At 44.8% G+C, this 17017-nt stretch overlaps 1 protein-coding gene across 2 annotated transcripts in view; it reads left to right on the forward strand.

The window, feature by feature from the left end:
• The window catches only part of ADCY9 (adenylate cyclase 9), a 122327-nt gene that overhangs the window by 80456 nt on the left and 24854 nt on the right, over positions 1-17017 (forward strand). For both annotated transcript variants that reach the window (XM_041747062.1, XM_041747061.1), the window contains exons 3-4: positions 3904-4094; positions 16320-16424. In XM_041747062.1, the coding sequence (XP_041602996.1) occupies positions 3904-4094; positions 16320-16424 (296 nt within the window). The remainder of the gene's footprint in view (positions 1-3903; positions 4095-16319; positions 16425-17017) is intronic.

Genomic DNA, 17017 nt, shown 5'->3' on the forward strand with positions numbered 1-17017 from the left:
CTGGATACATTTCTGGGGTATTTCACACCAGGCTGCCTTACTTTATCAGGCCAGTGTCACTCTAGTTTTGGCAAAAGGTGTCACTTTAGATTTATTTTTCCACATGGAAACATGGATACTTAATTTGTTCACCAATTTTGCTTGTTATGGACACATATATACGTCTGACCTTGGGAACACTAGCAGCTTTGTGTTATCAGTACACATTGGTCATTAGGGGCTCCTTAAAGAAAAATTCACATTAGAAACAAATTTGGAACCATTGTTGATTTAACATTTCTACAAATGTTTTTGTACGTGGAACAGGAAGAAGACTCCCAGTGATAAGCAAGTCAGATACCCTCATTGACAGTAATAGTGAATGTTACGGAGTTTTTACTGTTGCCAGGCACTGTCATAAAGGCTTCCTGTGTGTTACTCATTCAATCTTTGTGTCAGCCTTATGGGGCAAGTCCTGTTCTTAGCCTTGTCCTACAGTGAAGTATCTTACTTCAGGTCATCCAGTGGAGAGGGGGTGGGGCCTGAACTTGAGGGCTCCTCTGCAGAATCCATGCCCTTTCCCATCTCTGTGTGGCCCGTCATAGAAGCATTGCTACCATCACTACATTTGGGGAGAGTGGGTTCCTGTTTCCGCCATGACTTCCTGACTCCTATGTCCCCTAACTCCCTTATCACCCACTGTGGCTGGCATTTACACAGCACCCTGTCCTTTCCTTTCATGCCTGCTCCTTACCATCTCCCCTTGTACCCTCTGTTGATTCCAGCATGAAGACTCCCAGAGCTGGTCTACATGGTGCCTTGCACAGGCCCTTGCTCATCTCTGGCCATTCTTCCACATGCATTCTCTTTTCCAGCAATACTAAATTCATTTCCATCCCTTGACTATGCCAAAGGCTTTTCTCTGGGACCCGTTCATGAACTGTTATAGCAACACCCACAGCCTGATAGCAGCGGCTCCAGCGCCTAGCCTGTTGGCTCTCACTGTGCTGACTCCTCTTCATCTTTCAATCCTCAGCTTGGAAGGCACCTCATCTAGGAGGCTTCCCTAACCCCCAAGTCTGTAAGGGGCTACCCTCTTGTGCTTCCCAGGGCACCCTTACTTCCTAGTCCTAGGATTTTGGACTCACAACTGCCCACTCTCTAGATCCTTCCTCAGGTGACCTCCCAATACAGGTGAGAATCATGGTTGCCTGTCCTATCACAGTATGTGGTAAACAGGAGGCACATGATAAGTGATGAATAAGCAGCAACTTGGTAGTCAAGTTGAGAGTATCAACAACAGACCTCAGGAATGTGCACCCCAAGGCAGCATCAGAGTTTGTGACTGCAGAGCTGGGCCCCTGTCACTTGCGTCCCCTGCTGGAGGGCACGCCTCTACTTTGAAGTACTAGCTCCAGCTTCATGCATGTGTATCTTGGGCTCAGTCTGTAGCTCTTTTGGTCTGCTGGCTCAGCCTTTTCCCTGCTTTAGTTGTCACATCTCCAGGAAAGGCCTCCTTCACTTGCTTGTCCACGTGTGGAGCCTCATGGGCAGGGGTAGGCGGGCAGAGAAGCAATTATCTGACCAAGGACTTCCAAGAGTAGAGCCTCTCTCGCTGCCCTGGCTCTGCCTTACCTGGGGAGTCCTCACCCACCAGGAGCAGCAGCCTCAGGAAAGGGAGTCCCAAGCCACCGGCATCTTGTAGGGAATGCTATTCTGGGGTGATGGCCAGCTACAGACATAACTGAAAACCTTTCCCCACAGCAGTATCTCTTCACGCACTGCCTTCCTCCTTCTTCCTCCTGGTCCCCTGGATGGCCCTCTGCGGCAGCACAGTGTGCCAGCCGGAGCCTTCCCCACTCACTACCAGGAGACCTACAAGCTGTCTGCTGTGTTATCAGGGGAGAGCCCATTGGAGCAGCTCCAGGAAATGGGCCTTTCCACGCACTTCTTTGACACAGCCAGAGATAAGCCTACTAGCATGGAGACTCTGGAACGGGAAGTAGGGCTTTTCTCTGGTTAGCCCACAAAGGTTGCATTCTTTGACTCTCCCAAGGCAGAATGGCAGTGAGTTCAGTGTCATCTGTGTCAGAATGTGAGGAATTCACACATAGGTGTTTTTACTCCTTGTCATCTTCCACTTCATGCTTCCATATCAAGTTGGTACATGTACCTGATTGTGACTGGGATTGATTCAGTATATTGATTGTGTATTTGTGTTGAAGAAAAAAAAAACATGGAAGTTCAGGACCTTAGTTAAGAGTGAGTATTTCTCGGTCTCCTTTAGGGTAAATTAATGTCCAGAGTTACTTATCTGAGTCTTTTGATTCCCATCTATGGTTTGACTGTGCTCTAGGATCTCTCTAGGCAACTTAAAACACACACTATATAGTATTTTTATGAGAAGAAAGGGAAATGAGGAGAGACTAAAGAAATGGTTGCATAACTATAAAATGATAAAGTATAATTAAGTAATCCCTAGGTTGTTTAATTTTTTCTAAAGTATTCTCAGTCCCCAACATGGAGCTCAAACTCATGACCCTGAGATCAAGAGTCACATGCTCTACCATCTGAGCCAGCCAGGGGCCCTCCTCCTGCCTACTTTAATTAATTTTAAAGCATTTATTAAAATGTACTGAACGTAAGCACCCATGTGAGTTTAGGAGTGTAGGCCCCTCCCCTCAAATGTTTCCATGATGCCTTTTCATTACCACCTTCTGCTAGAGCTTCAACTCTCCAAGACAGGGACTTTGTTTTGTTCTTAAGTTTATTCTCTAGGTATAGCCAACCCCAGGCCTAAAACAAATGTTTATTGAACAAATTACATTGCCACTCCCCTCAACAAGTTTGTAGTCTGGTTAAATTTCAGTAAGGGCTAACAGTGGATTCTTTTAAATAAGATTTGCTTCCTTTCCAGAAATTGCTTGAAAACTGCTGCTTAGTATTTCCCAGCAGATAATTCTTTCTGAGGACCTGGAGCAGAGACCTACCTGCTTATTAGAGCTACCTAATAGTGTAGCATATGTTAGCATGTTATTTCAGTCTTTAATGAGAATTATAAAGATGTCGATTATTTGTCCATCTAACTAACTTTTTTTTTTAAGATCTTATTTTTATTTATGAGAGAGAGAGAGCAGGGGGAAGGGCAGAGGCAGAGGGAGAAACAGACTCCCTGCTGAGTGTTGAGCGCAACAGACACAGGGCTTGATCCCTGGACCCTGAGATCCCCAGACCGTGAGATCATGACCTGAGCTGAAACCAAGAGTCAGATGCTTAACTGACTGGGCCACCCAGGTGCCCCTCCCCCACTTCTTTAACTGAAGATTTTGTGAGAGAATAAAATTCTCATAGCCTACAGCTTGACTAGAGCTGCATGTTCTTACTGTGAATGTTTAGATCCAACCGAAAACTGATACTTGACCATCTGAATGAAGGGAGGTTTTAATTACTCCTGTCAGTACACGTTATGTGTAACAGTCTCGCTTTTCATAGGAGGTTTGCAATCCTGACATAGGTAAAATGATCCATATTCTAAATCACCCTTACATATAGACTGATCTAGCAAAATAAACCCAAGAATGTCTGGGGTCAGCCATCAGTCTGTTAGGTTGCTGGCACAAATCGGTCATGTGACCCTTTCATGGAGGAACTATTTATGCTCATTTCAGACCCCCAAGGTAAAACAAGCAGCCAAAGTTCAAAGAAAACATGATATAAGTTAATGGTGTGTCTTGGAAGCAAACATTCTTCCTGAGCCTGCACGTCTCTGAAAACATCATGGAAGTCAGTAGTAAAATATGACATTCATATTTTCACTTTACTCTCCACTTTTCAGGAGCGTGTCCTGCACATAGAGAGCAAGATCGAGCTGCATTTCAACCACCGGTGGTTTCCATCTGTGCTGATTGTAATTTTTATCCATAGGTTTGAAGACATACCTGATAGCGGGTCAGAGAGCGAAGGAGTCTCATTGCAGCTGTACAGAGGCCTTGCTTTCAGGCTTTGAGGTCATTGACGGCTCACGGGTGTCCTCAGGTCCTAGGGGACAGGGGACAGCATCACCAGGCAGTGTCAGTGACTTGGCGCAGACTGTCAAAACCTTTGATAACCTTAAGGTTAGTTTTTTTTTTTTCTACTTTTAAAATTTTATATTAATTCTGCAGTAGAACATGTGAAATAATAAGCAGCCTTTGGGTCTGTGGCAGACAACTTGGAATGCCCTTCAATTTGGTTTTTGCGATTTTTAAATTTAGTATAAAGTCACCAGCATTTTGCATTTTTTAACATCTTTGTTTTGACCTATTATGCACCTCCATTTTCTTTCTACACTGCATCAGTTTGCTTCTCACTCGAGCTATTGTTTTCTTGTTCTGAGACCTATGCTGTCTTTTGGGGTTTCAGAAAGTTAATGATAAGTGATAGTAAAGTAATTCTCACAACTTGCTTGGAGAGGTAGTTGGTATCTTATTTCAGAGACCATTTTCTCAAGTGCTCCTACGTCTCTTGAAATCTAATGTCTTACAATTATTTTCAATTTTGTTGGTGTGGGTGAATCTTATGGCAAAGCTTACAGCAAGAGTGCGGGCTTGCCAGGATCACTGCAGTATTTCATTGTTGGAGCAGAGACCTCTTGGCGGCTGTCTACAACTACCCATTTCTGTACATAAACTGCCACAGGATTACATAGTGGACTGTGGGCATATGAAACCATTCTAGTTTATGAGCTGCTCCTCAGTTTTTACATGTGATTTCACTTCCTTCGCTGGTATCTCTTGTTTTTACTATTGAAATATTTGCTGTTTCCATTTTTTAAAAAAAAGAAAGAGAGGCACTCATAACAGTCCCCCTTCACTGTGTTGTGCTCTCAAATAATAAAATATGTTGGCCAGGATGATGGCCTGTTGTTACGGCTTTAATCCAGTATGTTCCTGTTTATCCACATTCATTTACAGCTTCGAAAGCCAGCTCTGCTGGTATTTAAATTCAACAGGATCATAACGTGGGCGTCCAGGTCATTTCCCTCCACCAGAATCCGTAATCCCTGTCGGCCAGTTACTTTGTGTAATTACTGGGCTCAGGTTTATTAACAGCACTCGTGTATCATTTTCATTGTGTGCTTTGTTAATTTAGTGCAGGGTTTTTCAGCCTCAGCACTAGGAACATTTGGGGCCAGGTAACTTTGTGGTGGGAGCCTTCCTGTGCACTGTGGAGCAACATCTCTGGCCACCACCCACCAGATGCCAGGATCACCCTTTTCTCCCATTATGGTGACCAAAAATGCCTCCAGACATAGCCCAGTGGCCCCTGAGGAGGGAGGGAAGGAAGGTAAGATCCCCTCTGAGAACCCATGAGCTAGGGTACTAGACCCGGTGCTTTCCCATGTCCTCTGGCGCATGTGTGAACTGCTAATGTATCTGAAATTTCCTTACTACCCGTGGCACTTTCAAGACAGCCTCTTTGCTTGGGGCAATGTTTTGCAGCAGTCAGGAAGAGGAGCTCATGGGCTTCATGGGCTGTTCCTGAGCGTGGGCAGGAACAGTTGTAGGGGAAGAAGTTGAGAATGTAGTTTTCCAAATACAGCTTCATTATTTAGAGAGAAATTATTTCCTCCAGGCTTCAAACTGAGTTGTATTTAAGTAGAGAAATAGAGCTCAAATCCAAAAATAAATGATTTGTTGTGTTTGCCTGCCATGTTAGATTGTTACATATATGTGTGTTTCTATCCATTGCACATAACTTCCAATTTTAGTGACAGCGATTTGATGCTAAATTGACCTAAAAAAGTTTTCCCTTATCCCAAAAGAACATTTCTTGTTCTAGTTATATGTGTATATTTATAGATACAAATATATTTATCTTTATTTTTAAAATCTGGTAGACAGAAGCTATTTAGTGTATTCTGTTGTCATGTATAAATTTTCCAAATAATCATCACAAGTTTTCTGAAAATTTTGTGATCTATTAAATTAACTGTGTCTGCCAAAAGGAATTTCAGAAGGAGAAAAAAGATCTTTGTGGCCCTTCCAGGAGGGAAGCGTGTGCTGGATCTTGAAGTATAATTTCTGGGCTACTTTCATGTGCTGAGGAGGGGATTACAGGACATCTGAGATGAGGACTGCCCCTGCAGTTAGCATGGGAGGATGGAGAGGTAGACAGCGCAGTCTCCACTCCAGACTTTGCTGCTCTGGGAAGTCGTGCACGGTCTGGCCCCTCCGCTCCTAGTTCTGTAGGGTCAGGCAAGAGTAGGCATCTGTGAGTGCCTTGCAAATTGTAAGCCTTGGTAGCTGGGTGAGTCCTTAGGAGCTATCATCAAGCCTGAAAGAAAACTGAGGTCCATTTCAAGGATTATATACATTGTAATCTAACGAGTTTTTGCACAACAGAAAAAATACTAGCCACCTGCTCATCAGTTTTTGGGGCAGACTTATCCTGTGTGCTTGTCAGTACCTCATGCATGTCATTGGTTTGTTACGTCGTCTGCACTACAGTTGGTTTTTCTATTTAGCTAGAAGCGCTGGCTGGTTTCTCCTAATCCTTTGCCAGTGTCTGGTGACCCTCCCTGTGAAAGAGTGACTTTCCTTTGTGGCTACTGCCACCTCATCCAGTGAGAGGTTGCTCCGTGTGGATTTCTATCACCGACTCTACACCTCTGCACAGCATGGGAAGCCCTAGCTCGTTGAAGGGGTTTGTGTTAGGCAGTGCCCCTTGAAAGTACGTTCCCTTGAGCACTGGTTTCTCAGGTTGGAAATAGGTGGCAAGTATGGAAAAAGCGTTCTGTGGTCAAGTAAACATGCAGAATTCTGGCTACACACTACAGAAATGGCAAGTATGGAAAAAGCATTCTGTGGTCAAGTAAACATGCAGAATTCTGGGCTACACACTACTATGGCAGGACTTCTCAGAGCCTTTAGTGCACTAACATGCACATTAGGCCTCCAGAAAGGGATGTATTCTCAGGTTTTTGCGACCACAGACTTCTTTTTTCAAACCACATGTTTTGGGGGAATGATTGTCTAGTAGGAGGAGTTTATGGAGGAGCCAAGAAATTAAGGAAGGGTGTTGAGTGAATATTCCTCAAGTGAATGCGTGCATGTCTTGGTCCTGTTGGTTTCTGTCACCTGTAGCGCACCTCACTGTCACTCTCCCTCGGAGCTTCCTTCCTTGCCCTATTCAGTGTCATTGGAGTTGCCTGAGGCTCCATTAGCTAATGGTTCTGTCTCCCCATCTCCAAATCCTCGGTCCATTCAGCTGTAACATACACTTTTAACTTGTTTCTTATGCGGCTTCCTGTGAGCTCTTTGAATGCAGGTAGTACCCGTATGTGAAATAACTTACGTTTTTCCCAAGTGTACAGCCTGGCATGTGGTAGATAATTATAACTTTCTTTTGACTTAAGTTTTTTTTTAATTCGTGAATGATACCCAGAGAACTGTAGCTCTGTAGAGCGAGGCCAAGAAGCCCAGGCAGACCTGAATAGAGAAGCATTTGGTTTCTACTCCTAGTGCACATGTCCCTAGTGCACATGTCCCATGTGAGTTGCCTCCCAGTTCATAGCTAGAGGATTTTTACCTAATATTTCACAAAATACTCTGAGTGCTGTAATGACCTACCAAGAAACAGTAGTGATGTCAAAGGATAAAGGGTTTGGCGATGAGGTCATAGGTCCGAGATACCCCTTCCCACACCTACACCTTGGCTTCTTGAGTGACTGGCAGTGAAAGTTTCTCATCCGGAAGGCCCTGGATAGCGTAATGGGGAAAGAAGGGTACTACCAGCACCATGGCATTCAGCTTTCTGAGCCTAAGCTTGCAAAAATACCACTAGGGTTGGACTGGGGGGGATGGAGGAATCAAGAGGGGAGCCAGGGAAGGGGACAAGGACTTTATATATCAGTGTCATGGGAGACAGTTTGTGTACCATGGAAAGGGCCAGAATTTACAGTCAAAGATCCTTCTCAAAGCCTTGGCTTTGGGACTGTGAGCAAATCCGTCTATTTGGCCACGATGAGACATGATGACGACCACAATCTCCCAGGGCTGCTGTGAAGATCAGGTTAAGTAATGCCCATGAATGTTAGGTTTGGAGTAGAAGCTCAGTTAACACCAGACGCACATTTATTCATTCCATGTGGAGAAATGGACACTGACTGTGGGAGGAGTGAGGAAGGACAGGAGGAGACAGATGCTGCTTTGATTTGCCCACAAGGAGTCACTGTCTCAGGAAGGTCTTGCCTTCTCTATTTGTTCTGATGAGAGGGTGGTTCTTCAGTTTTTGCTGGAGGGGATATAACTACATCACAAATGTGACACTGGAGTATGAGCACCTTGGCCCCTTGAGTGTAACCTCAGTTTGGGATGTCTGTTGCTCCTTTTCCACGAACACTGTGGATGATGGATGGATTGAGACTATGTATGCCAATAAAAATAGCTGTCTAGCATCTTTGTGAAGAGAAAGGATACGAAAACCTAAGATGTGGATTTTTGTTTGTTTGTTTAATCACATTAGTCCTAACCAGTAAACTGTGTGAGCTGTGAAAGCATCTTAGTTCATCTCTAAAGGACCTCATTGGAAAGACACCTGCTTGGCTAGTCTTTGTGAATTTAACCTTAATCTATTATTCAGAACCCTGGGGCTGCCCACTCATAGGGCATTTCTACATGTTTACAGTCAGTAATGAGGCTGATGATGTGGATTTGCCCACATGGGGGTAATTCAAGGAGGATCTGTTACATCTTCAAAAGGGTAATACTTAAAAAAAAAAAAAACAAAAAAAACAAAAAAAACAAAAAAAACAAAAGGGTAATACTTTTCCTTTGAAGTTGGTAGCCCCAGGGACCATCCTTCTTTGGCAGTCCCTGTGACTTTTTTTTTCCCCTGTGACTTTTTAAATGATTCTAAGTAAATGGCCACTTCTTTTCTCTCTCTATTATTTGTGTGTAAAATCACTATAAGCAGACTCTGTGGGCTTGATGTGAGGAGGTAGCTAGCCTTTTAGTATTTCAGAAATGGAAAAGATGGTAAATATCTATCTATAGTTTAGACACTAAGTATTTCTTATAAATGGTGGTTGAATTGGTAGTGGTGATGGTTGCACAATTCTGTGAATACACTAAAAGCCACAGGATTATATATACTCAAGATGGGTTAATTGTACGGTATGTGAATTCTATCTTGATTAAGCTGTTATAAAAATGAATAGTAGAGTGACTGCTAGCTCTGAAATGTGAATGTAAAGTTAGTTAAAAAAAAAAAAAGACTTTCAGGTTTTATCTGTATTTCCAGTCATGTGTGTTTTCTTCAGCCAGGAGAAAGCCTGTACCCTGGAAATCAACATCTTCTCCTTACAGAAGAGTTCTAGCTGATGGAGGTAGAGGAGTGAGGGGGAAAGAACCAACACTAGAACACCACAGTAGTATTTGCTGCTGGCAGGGTCCCTCAGTGAGTTCTAAAATTAGTGGCTAAAGGGATCCCTGGGTGGCGCAGCGGTTTAGCGCCTGCCTTTGGCCCAGGGCGCGATCCTGGAGACCCGGGATCGAATCCCATGTCGGGCTCCCGGTGCATGGAGCCTGCTTCTCCCTCTGCCTGTGTCTCTGCCTCTCTCTCTCTCTCTCTCTCTCTTTCTGTGTGTGTGTGTGTGAGACTATCATAAATAAATAAAATAAATAAATAAATAAATAAATAAATAAATAAATAAATAAAATAAAATAAAATTAGTGGCTAAAAGTTTAAGGAGAAACAAGATATTTGCACAGGCTCCAAGCATCTCCCTCCCCCACCGATATTTACTGATTACAAAAAGAATAGTAACTCCACAGTGGAAAACCTGGTAGGCTCCGCCTCACTGAATAATGAAGGCTGACATCATAACAAAGATTCGAAGATTTGCAGTGCCCTGTCTGCGCCCCTCCCCCACCACGTGATGTGCTGACAAAGGCACATCACATCACCTCTGTAGGGTTCTTCTCCCAAATCCTAACCCTTGTCCAACTCGTGAGAAAGCATCAGACAGTGCAGATCCAAGGCCAGTCTACAAAACATTCTGATGCCTGACCAGGACACTGCAACAGTGACAAGTCATCAAAGACAAGAAAAAACCGGGGACCTGCCACAGACTGGAGGAGACAAGGAGCCGCTAAATGCAGCGTAGAATCCTGGTACAGAAGAAGGTCGTTCGGGAAAAAGCTGGGAAGTCAGAGTCAAGCCTGTAGCATAGTTTGTGCACTGTGCCAGTCTTGATGGCCATGCTGTGGTTGCTGATGTTCAGGGACACCAGAGAAAGACACATGGCAACTCTCTTTTTTTTTTTTTAATATTTTTAAAAAAATTTTTTATTTATGATAGTCACAGAGAGAGAGAGAGGCAGAGACATAGGCAGAGGGAGAAGCAGGCTCCATGCACCGGGAGCCCGACGTGGGACTCGATCCTGGGTCTCCAGGATCGCGCCCTGGGCCAAAGGCAGGTGCCAAACCGCTGCACCACCCAGGGATCCCCTATGGCAACTCTCTTAACTGTCTTTCCTGCTCTCCATAAGTCTAAGCTGTTTTACAATTTAAATGTTTAATATATATGTATTAACTATTTTACTTAGATTATTTTAATCATACTATATAAGTGAAAGCATATAATATTGATTGTATCTCTATTTATTACATATGAATTGACATAAGAAGATATGTCCAGCATCATTTCACTGGCACCAGCAGGTAGTGAAGTATTACATGTCAATGAAACTTCCCAAAATACCAAATATTTTCTCATTTTTTACTTCCTGATGGAATATTTCCACAGAAATATTTCTGCCTTATCATCCTCTGTTATTAGACTAGTGGTCATTTAGGGCTCGGGAATCAAGCAGGGTTCTGCTACTCCATACTCTGTGACTCTGAGATCTTGGGTCTGATTTTTATAGGTGTTTTTTGTTGTTGTTGCTGTTGTTTTGCCTCCCGTACTCTCAGACTCTGCACTTTCTGTTCTTAAAGCTTTGGGGATAGCTTTCTTTTTCTGTAACAATTTCTGCTCTTTTTCTCTAGTATTTTGATTGCAGAAATCATCTACTTGGAAGTGTTCATGCTCATGCTAGCCCACTAATGTAAACAATGACACGCTGGCCCCTTAAGGGCAGCAGAAGCCAGGCTGACTGAGGCCCCTCAGTACAGGCAGTTCCTGTTCACTCGGAGATGTCACATGCATGGATGGGGTCCAGGGGACTGCTGCCTGGGCTTGAGCTTCCCTGTGTCACACTGTGACTGTGTGACTCTGGGCAAGTCCTTTCTCTTCTCTGCCTGTTTCATCTGTGTGGAACAGAGTGAATCATAGCATCTGCTTCTGGGTGCTTCTGGTGACCTCAGGCAGGGAGTGGAGAAACCCGGATGGGCCTCAGTAGGTCCATTTGTTGTTTCTGGGTGCCACACTCAGCCTGAGCTTTGAGTTTGGGAGCGAGGGTTGCTTCTCTTAGTCATAGGACAGCTTACCAAACAGTCACGTTCCACAGACTAAACAGGCTAAGCCCGGGCTTTTCTGATGTTTCCTCTTCATTTCTCAGAAAAGAGGTTTCCCTGCTCTCTTCCTTGACAGTTATGAAAAAGGACAGCTGTTGACTTAGAAATGATTTATCTTGTGAAGAGAAATAGCCTTGAAGAAAAAACTATTTCATAGCTCTATGCCATGTATTTCGAACAGAATGTAGGGTATGTGTATTGAAATGTGTTAAAAACAAATGCAAATGTACTCAAGTGTGTTAGAGAAATAGTTATAATCTTCCCTCCGCATTGGAGGAAGGAGCAGAGATCATCTGGGAAAATGCAGAATTTGTTCTTGGGTGTTCTCCAAGGGATCTCGGGTTTCCCTGGCAACAGCCAGCACACTCTGAGGCCCCCTAGAGTACTGTTTGGGGGACCTTAGCTAGTCTTTAATTAATTAATTAATTAATTAATTAATTTATGATAGTCACAGAGAGAGAGAGAGAGAGAGAGGCAGAGACATAGGCAGAGGGAGAAGCAGGCTCCATGCGCCGGGAGCCCGACGTGGTATTCGATCCCAGGTCTCCAGGATCGCACCCTGGGCCAAAGGCAGGCGCTAAATTGCTGCGTCACCCAGGGATCCCGGACCTTAGCTAGTCTTAATAAAGCTTCCCTTGGTGCCCGGGAGGTGGTCATTACTGCTTGGGTTACTTTAGGGGAATGAGGCCCAGGCAGTCATAGTGCCAGGATGATTCCCTGGTCCTCCCTGTGTTAGTTAGGAAAGGAAGTCAGAGAGAGGCTACATGGTGGTCAGGGGCCAGGAGTCTGCAGGCGGACTCCCACTGCTGATGAAACTTTGTATCCTCCAAGCAGCCTCCTAGTGTGTTAGAAGGAACTGAGGTCAGGCACAGAGACTGCAGACACTGCATGGATAAGGACCTGGTTGCTGTTCATGGGTATGTCCCCAGCACACAGGCAATTCTCCAGCACAGCAGCCTGCTGTTAATGTAAGAGTGGTTTTATCTAACGTATTGGGCATGCCTCCCAAGATGGTGAGGTACCCCAGATAGTTCCTCAAGTCCAAAGTGCTCTTCTGGATCAGGGCTTCTCAGCAGGACAGTCAGATGTTTAATGGTGAGGGAAACATTTCACAGAGGTATCTGTTTATTTGGCAAAAACCAGTTTGCAAGATACTTTAACCCAGATTAAAATGAAACTGGAAAATAGTTTAAGTTTCTATGGGTAGTGGGGAGGGAAAGAAACCCACCTTCTGCTGCTTAGCGGGACCTTCCCAGTACAAAAGGGACTGTTGCCACACATCAGAAGAGAACATCGAGATGTGAGGATGCCTCCATCAGGGCAGATGGACCCCTCTGAGATTTTTTTGTTTCATTTGTTTTTAATACTTAATCACTGAAATTTCCTCCCCAAAACAAAGTTGATGAGGATGATATAGAAGGACAAAAACCCACATTTTCAAAGCACAATGAAATGAACTTCTGGATCCATGTGCTGTGAGTTCCTGGAGCTGCTTTGCTACAGGAGGTCTTAGAGTCCATAGGTGGTTCTCCCACCTGCCCCTGGTGTACTCACTCCTGGGATGAAGCTTCTGTGGGGGTGCAGAGGGAGCAGTGAGTACTGTTCAGCTATTAGGGATCCCAGCCACAGTGCCTGCTCTCTGCTGCCTGACATGTGACTCTGATAAGCCCCCCGAACCTCCCCGAGGACAGTCTCTGAGACCATTTATGAACATTATGTCTGTGCCTTTGCTCCCTGAGGCTCTTTTGTGGGCAGTCTACCAGACCTTACCTCTGTATTAGAACATTTTATCATGTCAGGGTAAAGGCCGCAGAGCCCCTCTTTGTCAAAGGAATGTGGACTGGGGTTGACCAGTTGGGAAGACCAGAGTCATAGGCTCCTGGAGATCAGCCCAGTCCCCATGGACATTCCCTCTCCACCTGCCTGCCAGCCACTTCACAGTCAGCCTCCCCAGAGAGAGGGCACCGTTCTGAAGTTGTGTGCCTTTGATGTGTGTCTAGGGAATCCTTCGCAGAGGGTGTGTGCCCTCTGGTGTCCAGTAGGTTTGCTAGTCTCTGTTGCATATTTGTGGCTCTAAGTGCATAAAACATCTTGTATGTGTAAAGCCAGCATGCCACAGGGAGTTTCTAAGAAGCAGATGGCTTGTTTTTAAAGTACATGTGGTGTGCTTAGTACTTAGGAATAAACTGAGGCCAAGAGATAACCAAGGATGACTGTCCTGTCTGCATTAAGGATATCAAATTACCATATGAGCTGTCTTCATGACCAGAAGTGTTACTGTTAAGGACCAACATGTATTGAGTGCCCACTGGCACCTGACTCAGAGCCCAGTGTGGTAAGTGCATGTGCGCTTCCAGTCATGCACCCTTCACCCCTGCCGGACATCACTGGTCAGCTACAGCCCTCCCGCTGGGCCCTGGTGTAGCCTCCTCGTCCTTCTTCTTTCTTCCACACAGTCAGTAGAGGGAGACACACCTCCGTTGTGGAAAGGAGAAACTGAGGCTCGGAGATCTCCCTCCCTAGTAAGTGTAAGAACCAAGATTTGGTCCATGACAGTTGATTTCAAAACCAGCGTCTCTAATCCCTGTGCTACACTAGTAATCACTAGAGTAATTTCTAGCACTAGAACTAGAACTAGCACTGTCACACTACATCTCTAGTCTTACAGTGTAAAAAGTAGCCAGAGAAGTATCTGTTAGTATTTTGTCATACCTGCATGAGATTGGGGACATCCCTGGACCCTAAGTGTATGACTCATGTTAGAGTCTCTTGGACTGTCCCATGCACCAAACTGCCTGCTTCTCCCCCCAGGCTGCCACCTGGCCCTTGCAAAGGCCAGTGTTGCCCTGGAGGTGCAACCTGCCACCCCAGTAACCATTCACGCCCACCCCCTCTAGGGCGAGCCCTCAGGAGTCATGTTGTGCTCCTCTGAGGAGTGCTGTTACTTTACCCTTCCTGAGGGGGCTAGAAGGACTGCTCCATGTGTGCAGTGTTGGATTTTGTTTCTTCATTTGAGAAGATCAGTGGCCCCATTAGCAACATGTTTTGAGGTTTAACTCCGTCATTACCAACATGCATTAAAATAATTCATCGTATATTACTGAGAATTAGAACACCCTGCCCCTGTTAAGAATGTCGGTGTTTAAAGAGCTATGGGTGTGTTTTACCTTGGTACTGCTGTTTACTCAGTATGTTAGTTAATGATTTGACCTGTTGCTTTGGTGTGTATATTTTCATGTTGAGAATGAATACGGATGTTCAGACTTGGGTATCGTGTCGGATTCCCAGGTGACACAACTCTTTAGAATCTGTATTTCTTTTATTTAGTACAAACAGAGGCCTGAAATCTAACTTAGGATGTGATATAGCTCATATCCTTGCCCTTGGGTACTAAGTGATCCTTATTTTAAATTTCTAAAATAGTGCCTAGCCTCCTATAATGTATTCCAGTGTTTAACTGTGCTTATTATGCTAGAAATTGTTTTAGAGGGATCCCTGGGTGGCGCAGCGGTTCGGCGCCTGCCTTTGGCCCAGGGCACGATCCTGGAGACCCGGGATCGAATCCCACATCGGGCTCCCGGCGCATGGAGCCTGCTTCTCCCTCTGCCTATGTCTCTGCCTCTCTCTCTCTCTCTGTGACTATCATAAATAAATAATAATAAAAAAAAATTTTGAAACTGTTTTAGAGTCCCACTGAATCTGTTTTCTGCTGCTGTTCATCTTCTCACTGGAAGCTGTTGGTTGCTGTCTTGGTGGCGGCAGCCAGTTTCCTGAATCCCATTTTTAGATAATAAGAGTAAAGTGATTGAGGATAGATACTCTGAGTGCCAGGAGCAAGGCTAAGCTGTGTCACACACTTCTTCACTTAGTTTTTACTACACATCTGCAAGAGCTATGTCACCACTCTAGTTTTGTAGGTGAGAGAGGGCCCAGGTGGGTGATTGCAAGAGGGCATCTCCACACCGTGGTTGCGAGAAGCAAAGCCTGGCACTTTCTGCTCTGCATGTTGGGATTAAGCCTCGACTTTTCTTTTCTAGGTCAGCTAACTGCTCAAGCTTCTGAGAATTCCTAGTCTGCAGGCATATTCCTCTGAATTTCCAGCCTGTTGTACATGAACAGCTCACCGTCACACAGGCTGGAGAACCCTGTGTAGGCTAGTGGCTGGTTTGTTGGCCTGATGATAACTTTGTTGAGATATAATTCACATTGCCATAAAATTTTCCCCTTTGAAGTATAGAGTTTGGTGATTTTTAGTATATTTGCAAGATTGTGCAGCCATCACTACAATCAGTTTTGGGATATTTTCATCACCCTTCCAAAAAGGAACTCAACATCCGTTAGATCATTCCCCATCCCCTCATCCCCTCACCCCTGGCATCTGCTAATCTTCTCACCATCTCTATGAATTTGCCTTTTCTGAACGTTTTATACGGATGGAATCCTATAATATGTGGTCCTTTGTGTCTGGCTTCAGTCACCTAACAATGTTTTCAGGGTTCATCCATGTTGTAGTAGCTGTCAGTGTTTCCTTCCTTTTAATAACTATGGATAGACCACATTCTGTCAATCCATTCACCTATCAATAGACATTTGAGTTGTTTCTACTTTTTGGCTGTTATGGATAGCACTGCTCTGAGTATTCATGTGCGCCAGTCTTTGTATGGACATGTTTCTGTTTTCACTTCACTGGTTTGTTTTCGACTCCTGCTCAAGTGGCTCAGTAAGCCTTCCAGTGGCTACAGCCATTCAGTGTGACAGCCAGTTGCAACAACGGACCTGACTGAATTACGGGTTGTGGCTATGTTTTCTGTGTGTGTCCTATGGTGTATGTTTTTCTTGTAGACCTGTCCTTCATGTGGAATCACGTTTGCCCCCAAATCGGAAGCTGGTGCAGAAGGAGGAGCAGTCCAAAATGGTGGTCAAGAGGAGCATAAAAACAGCACCAAGGTAACAAACTCTTGGTTGTTGTTCCTGTCAGCTCCTCTCCTGGTGAATCCACCTGAGGTGACATTCCTGTCTTGTTGGCTTCTCAGTTCTATGAATAGCTCCTTTTAGGTGACACCATTCCACACCGTCTCATCCTAATGGTTTTGAATATACCAGTAACAATCGGGATGGAGAGTCAGGTCTAACCCTTGTGAAGTAGAATAATTGCATGCCCAACTGGATGGGACTCTTGTAATGTGCAGTAAGAGCTTAAAGACATGTGGACTCCAGTAGCTAGGGAAGATCTCTGGGGCCAGAACATGTGGTAGAATGTGGATGTGGAGAGAAAAGAGGGATGTGCAGATGCATCCTGAAGAGAGGCTTGGGTTCAGAGCCTGCAGGGAGGACACTGCCAGAGAAGTCTCACCTGGAGACAGGGCCAGGACAACAGTAGAGAACAAAGCAAAGACCAAATCTGAGAGCCCTTTCAAGAAAGCGTATAAAAGCTGAATCTCCAGGGAGGCCTATGTGTGATATCCTCCACCCTGGTGCCTTCTGCCTCCTGCCATCTCCCCCTGTATGGATTCTTGTACTACATCTACCACCCTAACCCC

Source organism: Vulpes lagopus, chromosome 3 (assembly GCF_018345385.1).
Source record: "Vulpes lagopus strain Blue_001 chromosome 3, ASM1834538v1, whole genome shotgun sequence".
In the NCBI taxonomy this organism is placed as follows: domain Eukaryota; kingdom Metazoa; phylum Chordata; class Mammalia; order Carnivora; family Canidae; genus Vulpes; species Vulpes lagopus.